The following is a 19,082-nucleotide window of genomic DNA, read 5'->3' as shown; positions in this document are numbered from 1 at the left end:
CCGCTGGGCAACTCTACTCCCTTTCACTACAAATGGTGTCAGAAGTGGGATGGCTACTGTGAGGCCATCAGAAGCGTACCCATTGTGTGTGATTCGTAATTCCATGTGAGGGAACTCCAGGATTGGTGACCCCAGTGATGGGTGAAGCATTGATGATGGGGCACACTGGATGGGAGAAGCATGATGGGCAGTTGTGTGAGAGACACCATGAGTGTGTTAAGCGCACGTGTGCGCTTCCCGAAGGGGAAGGCAATGTGATGAAGTGACCATCACAAGGGTTGTGGTTGTGTTCTGACTGTCACACCACCGACCCTGGCTCTTGAGTGTAGCGGTCAGAGCCCCAGTTTACTACCCCAGATGGTTCGGATTCGAGTCCCGGCTGGGCAACTCTACTCCCCTTCGCTACACACTGACATGTGGTGAGGATGAATTTCTCTGAATTGCAACCCAATTTCAATTCCATTTACTGTCATTCAAATTCAATTCAACATCAATTCAACATCCTGTAGGGGTAGAGTCCATTCAAATTGAACTCTAATTCCACTTCCACTTGAATTAAATTTTAAAATTCTGAATTTTGGACAATCCTGGTTCACTTCTTCTTCATTTCTTCAGATTTGTGCACTTTCAGACCCCGACGGTACAGTTGCTGCGTAAACGAAAGACACTTCCAACAAAATATTGTGTTGTTTTCATTTGCAATCATAATTTTGTTGGTTTCACTCGTAATCATTCTCGTATAAATGGCATTCAAAAATTGAAGATGAGAAGCCACTTTTTTGTCTTCAGTTTTGATCGTCAATATACATACCATCGCCTTAATCTTAATATACCCCAAATATCATCCCAAAAGTTACACAACATCAGCAGATACCCTAATACAGATAAAACTTTTGAGACGATAGTTGCTTTGAGCTAATGTAGGCATTTGAAAACCCCATGCTGCTAGATTGAGAAGATGGTTTTACTGCCTAGAAAGCGCTTCTGTTCACTATCCAACTGTGGGAACTGTGATTGACAATGCGAGTTAGAGCATGCAGGCAAGATGCTGACTTGCTCATCATGCGTGGAATACTTCAATTAGATCGTGCAGCCACGCGAGAGAAAGGGAGACTGAAGGAAAATCTGTGTGCTTGTGAACCCTGCATGCATTTCTGTTCAAAGTGTTCAGGGCGACTGCTTAACAGAGAGCACGCTGATTGATGTCGTCAGCAAAATTAGGATAAACATCTTCCTGAAATCAGTTTTTTGAGCTTGGGCAGTCTGTGCACCTAATAGTAAATTTGATTCCATTTTCTTTCTTTCTGTGTCATTTTATTCTTATTTTGTGCTGCGGCGTCTCCATTTTAACAGCTTGTTAGTTACTTATCTATGGATGGGCCTTTGCTAATTATTAAACAATAACCCAACCATAATCCTGAAGTTAAATTAATCTGTTGTTTTTCATTTTCATGTCAATGTTAAACTTTTGGTTTCATGGAAAAGTGAAATAAATAAAAGTCAATAAATTATTATTTTAAACCAAAGTCTGCATTCTTGTTAAATAATTTCCTGTAGTAGAGCTGTCCTTAAAATGTGTTACCAGGAAGTGGCAGCATGGAAAAACAAAACAGCCGAAATAGTCATGCAGTGACAGTGTAGGCTTAACACAGTTAATGACATTTCCCCTTTTAAAAACCCTGTAAAGCCAGTAACTTGACAGCACTAGACATTTTAACCCCATCTCTGAAATTCTGTACTTCATCTTACAACCCAGCTAGTGAAAGGAAAAGTTGGACTCACCCACAATCACAACAAATCACAATCTCCACTAAGCCTCAATTGCCTTTGTCCTGAAGTTACTTCTTTGAGCTGAACTTTGGACTCACTCAGTATGGCTTTGGACCTTCAGTGTTTGCTCTAGACAGACAGTAGAATGTTATTAATTGCTGTTATTGGGTGTGTTAATGTTTTTGGCCCTTGCACGGCATGTAATATCTAGTAGAAGACTGTGGTGATCAGTCCATAGACCAGCATTGTTTATGAGTGGTAGGGCAAGTAGAAAGGAGTGAGTTCACCTTAGGTGAACTGAAGATTAGGGAAGCCGACAGAAGGGGACAAACGGGCCAGCTGTCCCGGGTGCTCATTACATTGTATGTATTGGTTGGGGGGGCCCTTCAGATGACTTTGTCCCAGGCCTGGCCAAAGCTGTCAGCGGCCCTGACTGGGATGTTTATTGTCTCGCCCACTGACGGCAGGAATATGGCGTGACAGAGGTGAATTTGGGACTTGTACGTTTTTATGCAATGCATTTTCTCCCCAAGTTCTAATTATACGACCATTCCATTCCACTAACTCTGCATGCCTACAATAAAGCTTGGATTATCAGTGGAGAATTTGTTCAATTTCTCAAACTGCTGTGTGAGATCATAAGTTAATGGGGCATGAAAGTGTTGGGGATGGGGGGTGATAACTTCCGTAATTCAAATCGTGTAACCGCCTACATCTCTGCATAGAAATGTTTCAGAACAGTTGGTTGTTACCATTTGGTCGTCTGCATTTGAAAGATGACACTGTTTATACACCTTTTGGAGTTTTTTGACATCAAAAGCTTTTTGCTTTTTCTTGCCGTGTTTCTTCTGGCATTTGACTACATAAAGAGTAAACCGCCAAGGAATTTTCCTCCAGGACCATGGTCCCTACCTTTTATAGGAGACTTACATCATGTAAATGCCAACAGCGTCCACCTACAGATGTTACAGGTAAGTTCTGCAAATTTGTGATTTATTGAGGAAGCTGTGATACAAATTACCACAGCTAATGTGTTGGGCAATAACTTTATTAGGTCAAGATTATATTACTATTTGAGGATATTTTGCCTGCATGTAACAGACTTAAGTTTCCATTTATTTACTTTAATTAATAAATAAGAACTCAAGAAGTTACAATGGCATTGAGGGAGAAAGATCAATGACTCATATGAATAAAGATTAGAAAAAAAAGAAAAAAAACATATACGGTACATACTATATCACAATGCAAAAACGCAGTGTCTACAAACACTTTATTTGACACTGCAGCATAAGGCCGGCCGCACACCGGCTCCGACAAAGTGCGGCGCACTTTTGCTTCCGACAGAATTCGGACCCCCAAACCCAATTTCACACGAACATAGTGTAACGGAGGCTAACTAGCACAGAGTTGGCGTGGAACGTTGGTAAACCTCCCTCCGATAGCTTCATACAATCTCGTGCCGTTGGGCAGAGAGACTAGTCTCTTGGCCCAGCGGTATCGTACTGTGTCTCCCATTGCCGAACCGTTGTAGTTGACGAGATCGCACGTTCGATCCCCGAGGGGGGTGAACAGGTGCAAGATGACCTCCGTCACAGTGGTGCCGTGACCCGGATGGGAGTGAGGTTTAAGGGGAGAGTGTAACGGAGGCTAACTAGCACAGAGTTGGCGTGGAACGTTGGTAAACCTCCCTCCGATAGCTTCATACAGTCTCGAGCCGTTGGGCCGAGAGACTAGTCTCTTGGCCCAGCGGTATCGTACTGTGTCTCCCATTGCCGAACCGTTGTAGTTGACGAGATCGCACGTTCGATCCCCGAGGGGGGTGAACAGGTGCAAGATGACCTCCGTCACAATTGCATTGATAGTCAATGGGCGGCGGCGACAAAATAGAACTCGTCTCTAATTGCTAACCGACATTGGCGAATGTCTGACATCGGCGCCAGTGTGCGTGGTTCTATTGAAAACAATGGAATCGAATTTTAGCTGAGCAGTGCTCAGCACTTTGTCGGAGCCGGTGTGCGGAAGCCCTAAGACTGACATGATGTCATCATGTGATTAAACACTTGTCATGAGAATCAATGAATGTCAATGACTGCTGTCACCTGATATTGTTTAGGACAGTGTTTAGTTTTTCAACCACTGTGCCGGGGAACACTAGTGTGCCGTTGAAAATTACAGAATGACTGTACATTGTTGATACAGACAATACGGTTTTATTTTCAGTTAATATTTACAACTGATGGTAAGCCTTGGCAGTTTGTCCTCAATGTCCTTCAATGACAATTATCTTTTTGTATTTTGTATGGTCAGTAAAATTGCATCCAAAATGTGTTTTTGACTATGACAACTTTACCCAGAAGGATTAATCAAAACTAGATTGCATTCTCACAGAAAATGCTGGAAGCGGGCTTGCCTTTTGGGGCAGAGATGAGCAGTTTTATTTTGATATCTCTATCCATAAATTAAAAACAAACTACTATTGAGAAAACAAAGCCAAAAGAAATGTTGGAAAAAATCCATCCGCCCAGTCAGAAGTTATGGGCCAAACAATTCAGCCATCTTGGATTCAGCCATCTTGAAAGTGTTGTAGCTCCGCATTTCTGCATATGATATAATTTTGAAAATCAACATGGGTCCAAGTGGCATTCGAACTCACAACCTCCATACCTCTAATCCATCACCTTTGCCATTGATACTAAATGACATACATGGTATTTTAAGTTGGCTAAGGAACACTGCATATGATATAATTTTGAAAATCAACATGGGTCCGAGTGGGATTCGAACTCACAACCTCCATATCTCTAATCCAGCACCTTTGCCATTGATACTAAATGACATACATGGTATTTTAAGTTAGCTAAAGAACACTGCATATGATATAATTTTGAAAATCAACATGGGTACGAATGGGATTCGAACTCACAACCTCCATATCTGTAATCCAGCACATTTGCCATTGATACTAAATGACATACATGGTATTTTAAGTTAGCTAAGGAACACTGCATATGATATAATTTTGAAAATCAACATGGGTCCGAGTGGGATTCGAACTCACAACCTCCATATCTCTAATCCAGCACCTCTACCATTGAGCCAAGCAGCCGGCTGTCACAAACATTCCAGCAAGACAATATCAGATTGCATTGAAGAACTGAACAATAGATTTCTAGAACTGTAGTGCAGCTGCTCGTTAAGAATAGAATGTTGAGAGAAAGTGACAGTTGAGATGGAACCTTTTATTGGCAGCACCTGTTCTGATCGACTGTATGGCAGTTAGTATGGTGCTCTAAGGCAGAGGGCAGAATCAAAAACAGTTTCTAGGTCTTTAGATTGCTGTTGTTAAAAAACTAAAAAGAATTGGCACATGTCCTGGTCACATATTGGAGTCATACGTGTGGTCGTTCTAACAGTCTTTGAATGAAGTTTATAGGTTAAACGGTTCAGTCACAAATGGACCTCTTGTGGAAGATGTGCTGACCTCTTCAGAAAGGCACTTCAATAGTCAATGGGAAAAGCCATTGGGCCAGCCCTGCAGTTTTTACACACCTGCCATTTAAAAAGTAATGGGAGTTGGGACATGATACTTTCACAGTTCAGAATCATCTCATAGAGCTCGCTAACAATGCGTCAACTAAACTTCTAGGTGAAAGTGTTGATGTTTTATGACCGAAAAAACACTCTGATTTGTAGAGTGATGGAACCAGGGCTGTAGTGGTCAAATTAGAGGTGGGTAAACTATGATTTTTTTGATCAGACAGACCGTGACGCGACACGACCATTTCTATTTACTCTCAATGGACACGACGCAACACAACGCGTCACAGCACAAAGCGACGCAAAGCAACACTCCAAGGCCTTTCACTTTTTTTTTGTGCAGATTTTGCATCCAAGATGTTCACCATTGACAATAAGCCAAGGGTTATCTTTTTTAAACCGTATGTGTTGTTTTTCTGTCCAGATACTGGGATGGCATCTGCTCTCTCTTTCTCCTCTCACTGTGTCTTCAGTCTCAGATTCTGCATCTCCCTCTACTTCAGACTCTCCACTCTCCATCTCTCCTCTCACTGTGTCTTCAGTCTCAGATTCTGCATCTCCCTCTACTTCAGACTCTCCACTCTCCATCTCTCCTGTCCCTGTTTCTTCTCTTACTCCTCTCGCACTACCTGTTTCTTCATCTCCTATTTCATCTTTCTCTGTTTCCTCATTCTCTGTTGGTCCTCTTTCATTTCCTCCTCTTTCCTCTTCTATCTATATCTGATCTCCTGGTGTTTCTCATCTCCCTGTGATATCTGCCTCATTGTAGGCCTACCATCACTGCCTGAAAAAAATAGAATTTAAGAGTTGTGGGGCTGAGAACACCAGTTAAGCAGCCTGCCAATTACACTGACAACATAAGCTAAAGGACCACTCATGTAGGCTATAACTACCTATGTCAGCATAAATAGCCTATACAGCATGTTTTTTGATATATTGTTTTATATTTAGAAAATATAAGATTGCTATTTTTGTTTTACACGTGCCAATTCAATGGCTGTTTAAAAAAAATCATATAGGCCTATAAGCCATCATATAAATCATATTTTTGCGGTATTTAGAATGACAATTGACCTTTTATTTGATTTGCTATTCTCATTTCACCTTGAAGCACGAGAACGTCTCGTGTTGTAAAATTATTGTTGTAAAATTAGCCTACACTGGTGGCATTGCTAGCTTTCGTGATGTAGAATGACTAGCGGTGGGTGACGAGTGCAATACAAGGATAGCATGACTACGCATTAGGTAATCTGAAAGCTCGTTCTGTCATTGCCATAATTCGTCAAGTCAAACTTATTTATAAAGCACATTTAACAACTCATGTAAATTGATCTGTCAGTCTTACTTTGTACTTGAGGCATTTTGCTGGCATCTGAGGAAGTGGAAGCACTGGCCTCTTCAAATATCTCCTAATAGCCATGATGATTAACTTTGAACAGGTAGATCATATTTGATGCATCAAATTCAAAGCCCTCTCCCCGCTGACGAGTAGGGTCTGTCTGCGTCCTGCAACTTCACAACGTGTATGTGTTTACATATTCCCTGGATCCTGATTGGTGTCGCCGCCGCAGCCGAAAGGCACTGATTGGAAGGTCACATAGGCTACCCCGAATACAGAGCAGATGAAAATGATTCCTACTAAAGTGTTGTATGTTCAACAATATTTTTTTAATTGACACCAAATTTATTTTGGATTATTCCAACGGCAGATCACAAGGCGCAGGGAACTTTGACGTGCGTAATTGCCATTAAGAGCTGCGTAAACGCTATTTAGAGGTGGGTAAACGCTATTATAGGTGGGTAAACGCTATTTCCTAAATTCCAGAGGTGCGTAAACGGCGTTTACCCTCCACTACAGCCCTGGATGGAACACTGTCTCCTGAAGGTTCTACCATTGTTTTCTATGGGGACCCAAATTTGCACAAAATCGCCAAAAACGGAAAAACGACAAGAGACACGGACACGCTATATCAGAACAGATGATCTCCAAGCCGAGCCGGTCGTTTTAGTGTTTGAACGGTGTCTCTATCTCGAAAGGCCTAGGAGGAGATCCATTTTCTATTTTTACTGCCCTGCACAAGAAAGCAACAAAGCAAGCAAGCATAATAATAATAAACGTACTTAGAGATTACTAGAATCGGGCCTTGCTCCGCAAGCCCGCTTAATTATGACTCGAAACGATTTTCTGTTATCTCTGTAGCTCCAGTAAAATTGTTAAATTTAAACAACTAATAGGACCTATTCAACATATTAACAAACAAGTGAAATAGGAGTACTGTATTTTGGTAAATGTCAAGAAATCCCAAACAATGTCCGGTCAACAGTACAAATTGACATAACTTACTGAATGACAATTAAAGAAAGAGGTAATTGACATTCATGACAAGTGTTTTGCTGTATAGTTTTGACAATGCCATGTCAGTCTAATGCAGGGGGTTGTAAAATAAAGTGTTACCAACCACTCTAAAAATCTTCTGTATTTTCTTTCTCAATAACATATTATTTAATACATTCACATACTTCTCGGTAAACTATTGCACTGATGTTGTGTTCTGGTCATTCACTTTACAAATATTTCTCTCACAGTTTTCTAAAAAATTTGGGCCCGTCTTCAGTATCAAATTTTTTGGACCAAGGATTGCTGTAATCAATGGCCTCAAACATGTTCGAGAGGTATATCAAGCAGACAGCTTTGCTGATAGGCCAGACATGCCACTACTGACTGACCTCTTTGGAGACAAAGGTGATTTTCTACCTCAGCAGAGCTAAAAACACATCCAATGACTAACATTCATACACACTATAACATTCATAACATACAATGTAATTGCAAGGCTATTGGTTTGTTGTTTATCATAGGGCTGATTTTTTCAAGTGGATATGCGTGGAAACAACAAAGGAGGTTTGCTCTGCACACTTTGAAAAATTTTGGATTGGGCAAAAGAAGCCTTGAACCATCTATCCTTCAGGAATGCAGATCTCTAAACGAAGCTCTCCTAAATGAACAAGGTAATGTCCCTCCATGAATTTGCAATCCAATCCAGGGAGGTTCTGGTTTTTTTTTGTCTTTGAGGAAATTGTCTGTAGTTTAGCATATACCTATAGCTTATTATAATTATGTCAATTATGTCTTAACTGTGCTTCCAGGTAGACCATTTGACCCACAATGGCTTGTAAACAATGCGGTGTCCAACATCATCTGTGTGCTGGTGTTTGGGGAGCGTTTTGAGTACACCGATGATGACTTCCAATCCCTCCTGAAGGACATCAACGAGTTAGTATATCGAGAGGGAGGAATTTGGGCCAGGGTGAATATTGCCTTAAACTTTAACTCAGAGGTGGCCAACTCGGGCCCAGGGGCCACATCTAGCCCACTGAGCCATTTCATGTGGCCCACAGAGCCTTTACATTGACAGATGAAATTTGAATCCATATTCGTACAGTCAAATATTCAAACCATATTCATACAGATTAACCAAGTAGGCCAAGGCTAGATAGGCTAGATTGTGTGTCTACAGTAGCTGTTGTGTCTTGCTGCAACAACAGTTTTTTCTGTCAATGTGAGGATTGATCCGGAGCTAAGCGGGTGCATTTTGAAGTTGAACACTTTTGAAAAGGTTTGATTTACATGAGTGGTAGACCTATTTGTGGTAGCTAGCCACCCTACATGTACATAGACAAACACAGATAGTCACCTGTGTAACTGAGGTCATCTTGTGCTAATTCGCCACCCATTTGTCAAACTCGCTCACGATGAATGTGAAAATGAATCTGGGACCTTGTCCGTATGAATAGCTTGATAATGTAAATGTAAACGGTTAATGCAGACTGTGGTCACAATATGCCTACTAGACTAATACAAGAATCCTGATTTTTGACACCCCAAGGCATTTGAGAGACAAAGGGCCTTTCCCATTACTAATCTCTACCCCTATCCCTACGCCTTCCCTATGCCCTTCATGCTTTCCAATGAAGCTGTAAGGTGCAGGGCTTGAAACGCAACCGCTGCGAATTGGGATACCCCTTCGACAATCATGGAATGACACTGACAGTTGTCACTAATTCCATGCATTAGGTTGACGTTAATAGCGATTGTTTTCATGTGCGTTTCACGGAGAAAAGTGCCATCACACTTTAGGACAACGCTAAGCTTAGTGCAATGAAATAATTGTTACCACTTTAAAACCGTCAATTGCGGCGAAAATACTTAAATGTGTGTGCTGTTGTGGGTGCCATGGCTTGCCGCCAATTTTTAAACGAATTCGCAATGCATCCAGGGAAACCTGTCGAATCCCTCCGTCGCGGAGTCTGGTGTCGGAAAATCTACGCGCAGAGGGGTGGGAAGCCCTTTTCCTTACCCCTACCCATCTGTCTGAGCGTGAATCGGGATGCCACTACGCCTACACGTAGACGCGCAAAACGGAGGCAAAGGGGATCGGCGTAGGGCTAAGGGGGTGTAATGGGATTCACCCATAGTCAGCATATAGTGTTACTTTGTCAATTTGGGTATGCCGAATCCAAATCTGTGATATGCCGAGCTCTATCTGACCTCTGTTGACCTCTAGAGGTCATTGAACTTTGACACTGAAAGTGTACCAACTCAGGCCAGTTAATCAGGTTTTTACGCAATTAATTAATTTTAAGAAAAGTGATGATTTAAATTGACAAATGGATTTGTTTGGTCAGTATTGGAATTCTAAACTCACGTTTACTTTTAAAAAGAAGTTGTTATTATTAGTTAGTCATTTATGGTTAGTGATTATTACTTCATTTGTCAAGGTCATTAAACATGGCCTGTTGTCGTGTGCCCTTAGCTTAATTTTTCGTAAGTTCTCAGTTTGACCTCATGTCATTAATGTCATCCAGGATATTAACATGCATGGAAACCAAAGAGTGTATGTTAGGATCCACGTGTGATGGAAATGTCTCTCCAATTTTAAACGACCTCTTCAATTTAGCACAAATGCAAATAGAGTAATGATGGATCAGATTTAAAAGCACACAAGTTCAGTCCTGCCACTGCGTTCTGTAAGATAGAGGAAAGACATAATAGCTCTGACAGAATAGCATGGCCAACATATAGACAGAGATGAAGCCCACAAACTGACAACTCTGAAACCATGACAGCTTTTTTTGTTTTTTTGTTTACAGCTACCTGCTATGTGATTGAAATAGCCAGGCTATATACAGTAAATAATAGGGTAACTTTACATTGAGATGTCCAGCAGCATACAGAAATCACGCAAATAAACAAGGTTCAAAGTGTTCTGTGACAATGCCTTGCAGTAGCCCTTATAGATGATATAGGTGATCTTAAAGATTGTCCAGTGTTAGGTGTACTACTAGACTACCACACAGACAAACAACACAAACAACGCACGCACACACACACACACACACACACACACACACACACACACACACACACACACACACAAGGAATGGAAATAGATTAATGGATAAATGTTGGAGGAGTAGAGGGCTTTTTGAGGTCTTTATTTAGACAGGGCAGTCAAAGAGATGACAAGAAGTAAGTGGGAGAGTGTCAGGGTGGGGTTGGGAAATGGGGGTCAGCTCTATGTTCCCACAGCCCATTGGTCTCAGAGCTCATTGGTTCCACAGACCAATGGTCCCACAGCTTATTCCTGCTGCTTCATGTTCCCATATTTTGAAGAAATTATTCAAATATAGGCCCTACGTTCCAAAACTCCATGTTCCCACATTTCCAAGTAAACTAAGAGAACATGCCCTTCTCTCCGCCTAAATGTGAGTAAATTCTTAGAAATGTGAGAACATGGAGCAGCAGGAATATGCTGTGGGACCAATGAGCTTTGGGACTGATGGCCCTGAAAATAAATGTTAAAAATCTTACTGATGTGGAAGCAATGAGCTCTGGGACCAGCGGGCTGTGTGAGCATACGTAGACATGCTCCCAGGAAATGACCCAGAACTGACTCGGTAGCATGTCATTTTTCCGACACCCCTTTGGTCCGATTCGTCAATATTCCGAAAATTTCCCATTAATCCTACAGCCCACTAACTCGAAATAATTAAATGAAACCCTTTGCTCCGACAGCTCAATGTTCCGACCAATGGCTGTTTGGGGTTGGTCATCATCCCAGGTCGTATGTCCTGCTTTTCCCGGTGCCAAGTAGACTTCAGCTGCATGCGCTGCGACGAGCACATACAGGTCCTTCTCAAATAATTAGCATATTGTGTTAAAGTTCATTTTTTCCCCTTAATGTAATGATAAAAAAGAAACTTTCATATGTTTTACATTCATTGCACACTAACTGAAATATTTCAGGTCTTGTTTTGTTTTAATATTGATGATTTTGGCATACAGCTCATGAAAACCCAAAATTTCCATCTAAAAAAATTTGCATATCATGAAAAGGTTGTCTAAACAAGCTATTAACCTAATCATCTGAATTAACCAATTAACTCTAAACACTGGTAAAAGCTTCCTGAGGCTTTAAAAAGTCTCAGCCTTGTTCATTACTCAAAACCGCAGTCATGGTTAGACTGCTGACCTGACTGTGTTTAACATTGAAGTCAATGGCAGTGGCATTGCATGAGGGTTATGAAAGCCCAGATATCATTGATGCTTAGCTGTCAGCTGTTTTTTGTTCTTTGATCTGGTGACCCACACTTCCCTCTTCATTATACTCCATAGATTTCCATACCAAGTTTTTGTATTTTTAAGAAAAATCAATTCTAATTTGCCAGACATGAAACCCCATTCAAAGTCAATGGAAAGTTCTGTCTGGCAAATTAGAATTGATTTTTCTTAAAAATACAAAAACTTGGTATGGAAATCTATGGAGTATAATGAAGAGGGAAGTGTGGGTCACCAGATCAAAGAACAAAAAACAGCTGACAGCTAAGCATCAATGATATCTGGGCTTTCATAACCCTCATGCAATGCCACTGCCATTGACTTCAATGTTAAACACAGTCAGGTCAGCAGTCTAACCCATGACTGCGGTTTTGAGTAATGAACAAGGCTGAGACTTTTTAAAGCCTCAGGAAGCTTTTACCAGTGTTTAGAGTTAATTGGTTAATTCAGATGATTAGGTTAATAGCTTGTTTAGACAACCTTTTCATGATATGCTAATTTTTTTAGATGGAAATTTTGGGTTTTCATGAGCTGTATGCCAAAATCATCAATATTAAAACAAAACAAGACCTGAAATATTTCAGTTGGTGTGCAATGAATGTAAAACATATGACATTTTTTATCATTACATTATGGGGAAAAAATGAACTTTAACACAATATGCTAATTATTTGAGAAGGACCTGTAGATGCCGTCTGAGTCGGTCTTGCTGTGCCCTTACCAAAACCACCCCTAAACATAACCTGTCATTAATGCAATGTTGCCAAGTTTTACAATTGTGCCCTACCTAAAACCATTCCTAACCCTAACCTGTCAGTAGGCTATTGCAATGTTTCTGAGTTTTAAATTTGTGCCTTGACCAAAACTTTCCCTAAACCTAACCTGTCACAGACAGCAGCATGACCACTGCGTAGGCTTCAGAGATGACGGTGATCTAAAGCAGCTTTTGGTCGGAACATTGGACTGTCGGGACAAAGGGTTTCATTTAATTGGTAAAAAGTTATCTGAGACTAAGTGCTGTAGGATCAATTGGAAATGTTCGGAACATTGACGCATCGGACCAATGGTGCGTCGGTAAAATGAGCGGACCCCAACTGACTCATACCTAACCTAGCCTATCTGCTGGACTTCTTAGCATATTCACATACTTAGCATTGTTAGCATGATTAGCATAATTGTTAGCATGGATGCTAACCCTCCTTAAAAAGTGGAAATTAAATTACCAGTGACAAATGTAATATTATTGGAAAATTAGCACATTAGCATGTTAGCATTGCTAGCCTGTCTGCTACGCTAAGTATCCTTGGGCTTGTTTTTGATGGAACAATGCTGCTTTTGCTCTGCAGCATGCATGCACACTTTGCCATTTCAATGCATTCTGGTTTTAAAAATCCTTAGAATTCTCAGCTTTTGCTCTGCAGTGTGCATGCGCCCTTTGCCATTTCAATGCATTCTGGTTTGAATCCAATCAGAATGCATTGAAATGGCAAAGCTCTTGGGGTCAACAGAGGCCAGATAGAGCTCTGCATATCACAGATTTGAATTCCTTTTGGAATTCTTGTATTAGTCTATACTGTTTTTTTTTTCAACTTTGATATTTCATGTGGTGGGGAAGAGAAATATGACCACACAATGTTTGATGCAGTTTGATAATTGTTGAATGAAATTAAGGTAATTAATAATCTTAGCACTTAGCCCTTAGGTGCTAATGTAACTATTTCAACATGGCAACACTCTTGCAACGTGATAGTGAAGAGAGGCCGACTCAGTCAATTGGCAGAGTGAGCTAAATGGTCAGGTCACCAGCGCTAGCCCAGTTGCCAGCGCATCAGTATGAAGTTTGAAGTGGGAAGTTTGCTGTAGTAATGTTCTCCCTCTGAACTCGGGGGGCAACCGCCATTCCGACATACTGCCATTCCGACAGTATTTGATTGCCATTCCGAGCCATTCCAAGTTATTTAAACATTGTTGCAAGCAGGGCTGTAGTACTCAAGCTGTAGTCTGGACTCAAGTCCGTTTTTTGTGGACTTGGACTTGCCTCGGACTAGGCATAGTTTGTACTCGGTCTTGTCTTGGACTCGCACATTGGTCTTGCCAAATTAGGCTTTTGGACTCACCCGAGTCTGTCATTATTTTGTTTAGAACACTGGCCATCATAGATTCTGAAGTGGAGCTTGAAATCCAATAACAAACAAGTTTGTGTTCATATCCATGGCATAAAGGTTACCCTCAAAGGTTCACATTATTGAAATTCATCCTTTTCATTGTTTAACACTGACCGACATGTGACTCGGACTTGACTTGGACTCTAATCTTTTTGGACTCTGTCTTGTCTCGGACTCGAACCTCTTTGGACTCGGACTTGTCTCGGACTTGACTATTCTGGTCTTGGACTTGTCTTGGACTCTACAAAGGTGGACTTTACAACAGCCCTGGTTGCAAGTACTTAAAGGCGCGTGAACAACGTTCTAACTCTATTGACATTTGCAGCAATGTTGTGACACAAGCGGAAAGTGGAGAGAGTGACAGCGCAATTACAAGATTAGTGTATAATTTTGTCACGGTCCAAATGCCCAAAGGTAGGGTCTGAGATCTTTGAAAAACAGTTCCTGCAAGCTGTCAAAATGGTTCCTGCAATAAACGTCAATGTCAGAATGGCGGTATGTCGGAATGGCGGTATGTAACCTCTGAACTCTGCTCAGTGGTATCCGTTACACCTGCTCATCATTGTGTATTTATAACTTTTCATGTATGTTTCCATTAGCTGTACAACATATTTCCATGGCTAATGCGGAGAGTGCCTGGCCCGCATGAGAAAATCTTTTCCCTGTTGCGCAAACTCACAGCCTTTGTCCAGAAAAAAATTGACGAACATCAAGCAGACTTTGATCCATCCAACCCTAGGGACTATATTGACTGTTTTCTTGATGAAATGGAAAAGGTGGGTTGAGTTACCTTGAGAATTAAATATTTGAAATTGTATAAATATAAAGTACTGTATGCTAATGAAGATCCAACGGTACAAACAACACCTTGTAGATGCCATATATTGTACTTATTTCTCCAGTTGAAAGAGGACAAAGCAGCAAAATTTTCCTTGGAGAACTTGTGCTACTGCACCATGGACTTATTTATAGCTGGATCTGAGACCACGTCCACCACCTTGTACTGGGGACTGCTGTATATGATCAACTATCCTGACATTCAGAGTGAGAAAAGCAGATTCCTTGCTCAGATTCCATGAAACATTTACATAGGTTGTAAAACATATTAAGTGAGCAATTTTTGTCTGTGTTTTCAGGAAAGGTGCAGGAGGAGATAGACCGAATGGTGGGATCTTCAAGACAGCCCTCTGTGGCCGACCGGGAGAACATGCCTTACACAGATGCTGTGATCCACGAAACTCAGAGATTTGGCAACATCCTTCCTTTCAATTTGGGCAGGAGGGCCACCAAAGACACCCACGTCGGAAACTACACAATTCCCAAGGTGACCTTTTGCCTAGGCTGTAAATTAGCCTTTGAATTAGCCCGAGTTTTGAATGCCTGAGTCCTTTTTTAATAAAAGCTACCCTCAGCCTATGAAAATCTAAATATCTCAGCCTCTGAAACACATAAAAACATGCAATAAGTTGCATTTAGATGCTAAGACCCTCATCTTAGAATGTGTTCATTCATCTCAAACAAACTGAGACTTTTAAGTGTTGCGTCATGCAGCTCCAGGCGCCAGGGACAATGTTGCGCAACACAACATCCAACATCAATGGGTTAATGCTTCATTTTACAAAGGTTGAAGTGAGAAAGTGAGAAAGGGCGACACTGAGACTTCTGAACACTACCATGACCTCAGACAAGTTCTATTTTGAATTTAAGCTGGTCAACATCAGCAGGTTTGACATCACCTAAAATGGGCTATTGTCAACCTACTGTTAGACTAATTAAAATAATTTGTGTCATTGCTGTGATTCGCAGGGCACAACAGTGATTGGCACCCTGACTTCCATTTTGTTTGACGAGACAGAGTGGGAGACCCCTCACACCTTCAACCCAGGTCACTTCTTGGATGCAGAAGGAAAGTTCAGAAGAAGGGAGAACTTCCTACCATTCTCTACGGGTGTGTTTAGTCTGTCATCCCACTGGGACCAGAGGTCATTTGACAGGCGACCATTGATGCTAGTCCATGATGTGTCATTCATTTATATTACCAAAAATCACTGGAATTCAGTTTGGACATCAAATGTTGTCAGTATAGTTTATTGTTTTATTCTCTGACGTCCATCTTTTTTCCACAGGGAAAAGAGTGTGTCTGGGAGAGCAACTGGCTAGAATGGAATTATTCCTGTTCTTCACCTCTCTGCTGCAGCGATTCTCTTTCTCACCACCAGATGGCGTAGAACCAAGTTTGACCTACAAACTTGGAGCCACTCACAGCCCCCAACCTTACCAGCTCTGTGCTCTTCCTCGCTGACATGCTTAAAATCTGATGCCAAACTGTATGACAATATAGAGTATCCAACATGGAAGAGATGCTGCATCATAGCAACGCAACCTTTTTTGTTCAGGTCCTGATGGCATGGTATCCATGGATTTCTTATGTTGTCAACCATTATGCTGCGCTTGCACACAAGAATTCCAAAATACTATCAGCTAGTTGTTTAGCATTGAAAGTCCCATTGGAGCAGTGTCGTGTGTGGTTAGAACCTGTTTTCTAGTCGGTTGGACGCTATAGCTTTGCGTGAGCTTATACTGTAGTTTAGGTGGCTTCTGTGCTCCTGGCAACCCTGGGAGAACATATATTATTGTGTGTACATCGTTTTATATGCTCTGTAAATTAATGTATATCGTATCACACCAATCACATATAATAGCCAGCCGAAAAGACAACAGGTGCTTGTCATATGTACACTGTGCAGGGCTCCAATGGGACCTCCCATTTTAAACACCAAGCCACTTAGCATTTTGGTATTTAGCATTTAGCATTTCTTGTCTGTGTGCACAGCGAAATGTTTTACAACATCGGAAATACGTGTATAGGTAGGGACATGCTTGCTGCAGGAAATGTGTGCGCAGGCACATTCCGTGCATAAACTTGTGTCAATTTTGCAAGGAGAACACCTGACACAAGGTACACAGGCACGTACATACAGTGCAATATTGACAAAACCGTGGGGGTGATCTTGTGAACTTTCATGTTGAGGTTAACATTGAGTCAAAAAATAACGGAAAACAATAACGAGAGCCCTGTTGCCTTTCTGCGCCTAGATGATACTTCCAGTATCTTGTTAAGTTTTCTAGTCGTCCTGAATCAAGGATATGGTTGGTCGCACACATTTGCAGCAAAAATGTCCTTGGTCTTCATCTTAACTTACTGTATATACATTATAAATCAGGTTACTGTAAATTGAAATTTTAACTTTGTAACTTCTGCTGTCTCTTGACCAGGACGCTCTGGCAAAAGAGATAATTAATCCCAATGGGTCTTTTCTCCTGGTTAAATAAAAGTTGAATAAATTTTGTATATAAAAAAATAAGTAACGTGTTGTTGGGAAATGTTAATGGTGTGTAAGCTATAAGGATGGCTACGGCCAGGCTAGTTCTGATCGTGGGCAACTTGCATGTCCTCACAAATCATCCTTTTTTGCATACTGTCCCCACACATCCTCCAGAATTACACATAGGTATATCCTGTATGGTGCCTTTTAACACAGTCCCTGTTATAAATTAGCTGTTACCAGAATGGCAATGACTACATTGTAGTGTATCACTAAAAGCCCTGTGCATTGTCATAAAGGTGTAATACTATGGTAGTAAAGCTTTTTCAGCGACTAAACGTTACACTAGTGGAACAGCGTCTTAATTTGTGTTAATTAAAGGGACAGTTTGGTCAATTTCAACATGCAGTTGTAATGCTCACACTACCCTGGACTTGTCAGTGCCTGAGATTTTTTCTTCTTCTTCTTCAGCCGTTTCCGAGATCCTGGTCATTGTAATGGGGGCAGCTCTTTGTTTACATTTCAAAAAAACATTTTTATTTATTCCCAAAAACATCCAAAGGGTTATACAACATCAGCAGACAACTAGCAAACAGCAGTACCTTTTGGGAAAATATTTGGAGTTGGCCTATGTTTCATTTTTAAAAAATGTAAACAAACGCTGCCCCCATTAGAATTGCTCATATCTCGGAAAGGGCTGAGCCGAAAAATGTGGCATCACCAGGTACTGACAAGTCAAGGGTAGCGTGAGCAATACAACTGCATGTTGAAATTGACCAAACTGTCCCTTTAAGTCACTTGCAGTCTCTAGAGTTCTGTGAGTAGAAGTCAAGTCAAGTCAAGTCAACTTTATTTATATAGCGCATTTCATACACATGTGCAACTCAATGTGCTTTACAAATACAAAGAGCCTTTAAAAGTATTTAAAAGCCAAAGAAGATTTCAAGCATTAAGATAAAACATATGATAAAAAGAAAATGGAAATAAATAAATAAAAACATATAATTTAAGCTAAGTTGAAAACTAAAAGCGCTACGGTAAAACATATGGTAGAATAAAAATTAAAATTAAATACATAAAATTTAAGTTACGGGTAGGCATCTGCAAAAAGCTTCGTCTTGAGTCTGGATTTAAAACTTGCAACAGATGGTGCATTTTTTTATATCATCAGGAAGATGGTTCCAAAGCTTTGCAGCATAGAAGCTAAAAGCTGCCTCACCACACTTTGTTTTGACTCTAGGCATTACCAGCAAATTCTTCTCAGTTGACCTTAGTGACCTATTTGGTGCATAGAGCTGAAACATATCCAGCAGATAGGTGGGTCCCATTCCATTTAATGATTTGAACACGAGAAGCAGTGCCTTAAAATCAATTGTGTAACTTACTGGGAGCCAATGCAGTGATCTCAAGATTGGAGTGATGTGGTCAAACGTCCTTGTTTTAGTAAGTACCCTTGCTGCTGCATTCTGGATTAATTGAATGTATGTATTGAATGTGTAATATAAGTGATTTCCAGGCTGTACAACCACTTTCTCAATCTTACAGCATGGAATTTTTAAATTGGTTACATAAGAATACAGCAATTATGCTAAGATAAGATAATGCAATAGACATTAGCTTAGTTAGCTCAGTAGATTAGTACTTAAAATGAGTTACCAGGTA

General features: G+C 40.8%; 1 protein-coding gene across 1 annotated transcript; it reads left to right on the top strand.

Annotated features, from left to right (window-relative positions):
- Positions 1-2,546: 2,546 nt before the first annotated feature.
- LOC134451313 (cytochrome P450 2J2-like) lies at positions 2,547-18,130 on the top strand. Its single transcript, XM_063201688.1, has 9 exons — positions 2,547-2,741; positions 7,897-8,053; positions 8,170-8,319; positions 8,458-8,618; positions 14,694-14,870; positions 14,997-15,138; positions 15,231-15,418; positions 15,901-16,042; positions 16,221-18,130. Exons 1-9 carry the CDS (start codon positions 2,547-2,549, stop codon positions 16,394-16,396), a joined length of 1,488 nt encoding a protein of 495 aa, XP_063057758.1. The 3' UTR covers positions 16,397-18,130.
- The last annotated feature ends 952 nt before the right edge of the window (positions 18,131-19,082 follow it).

The sequence above is a fragment of the Engraulis encrasicolus genome, chromosome 6, assembly GCF_034702125.1.
Source record: "Engraulis encrasicolus isolate BLACKSEA-1 chromosome 6, IST_EnEncr_1.0, whole genome shotgun sequence".
Classification (NCBI taxonomy): domain Eukaryota; kingdom Metazoa; phylum Chordata; class Actinopteri; order Clupeiformes; family Engraulidae; genus Engraulis; species Engraulis encrasicolus.
The sequence above is the reverse complement of the archived record's forward strand: the minus strand, read 5'-3'. Positions and strand labels throughout refer to the sequence as shown.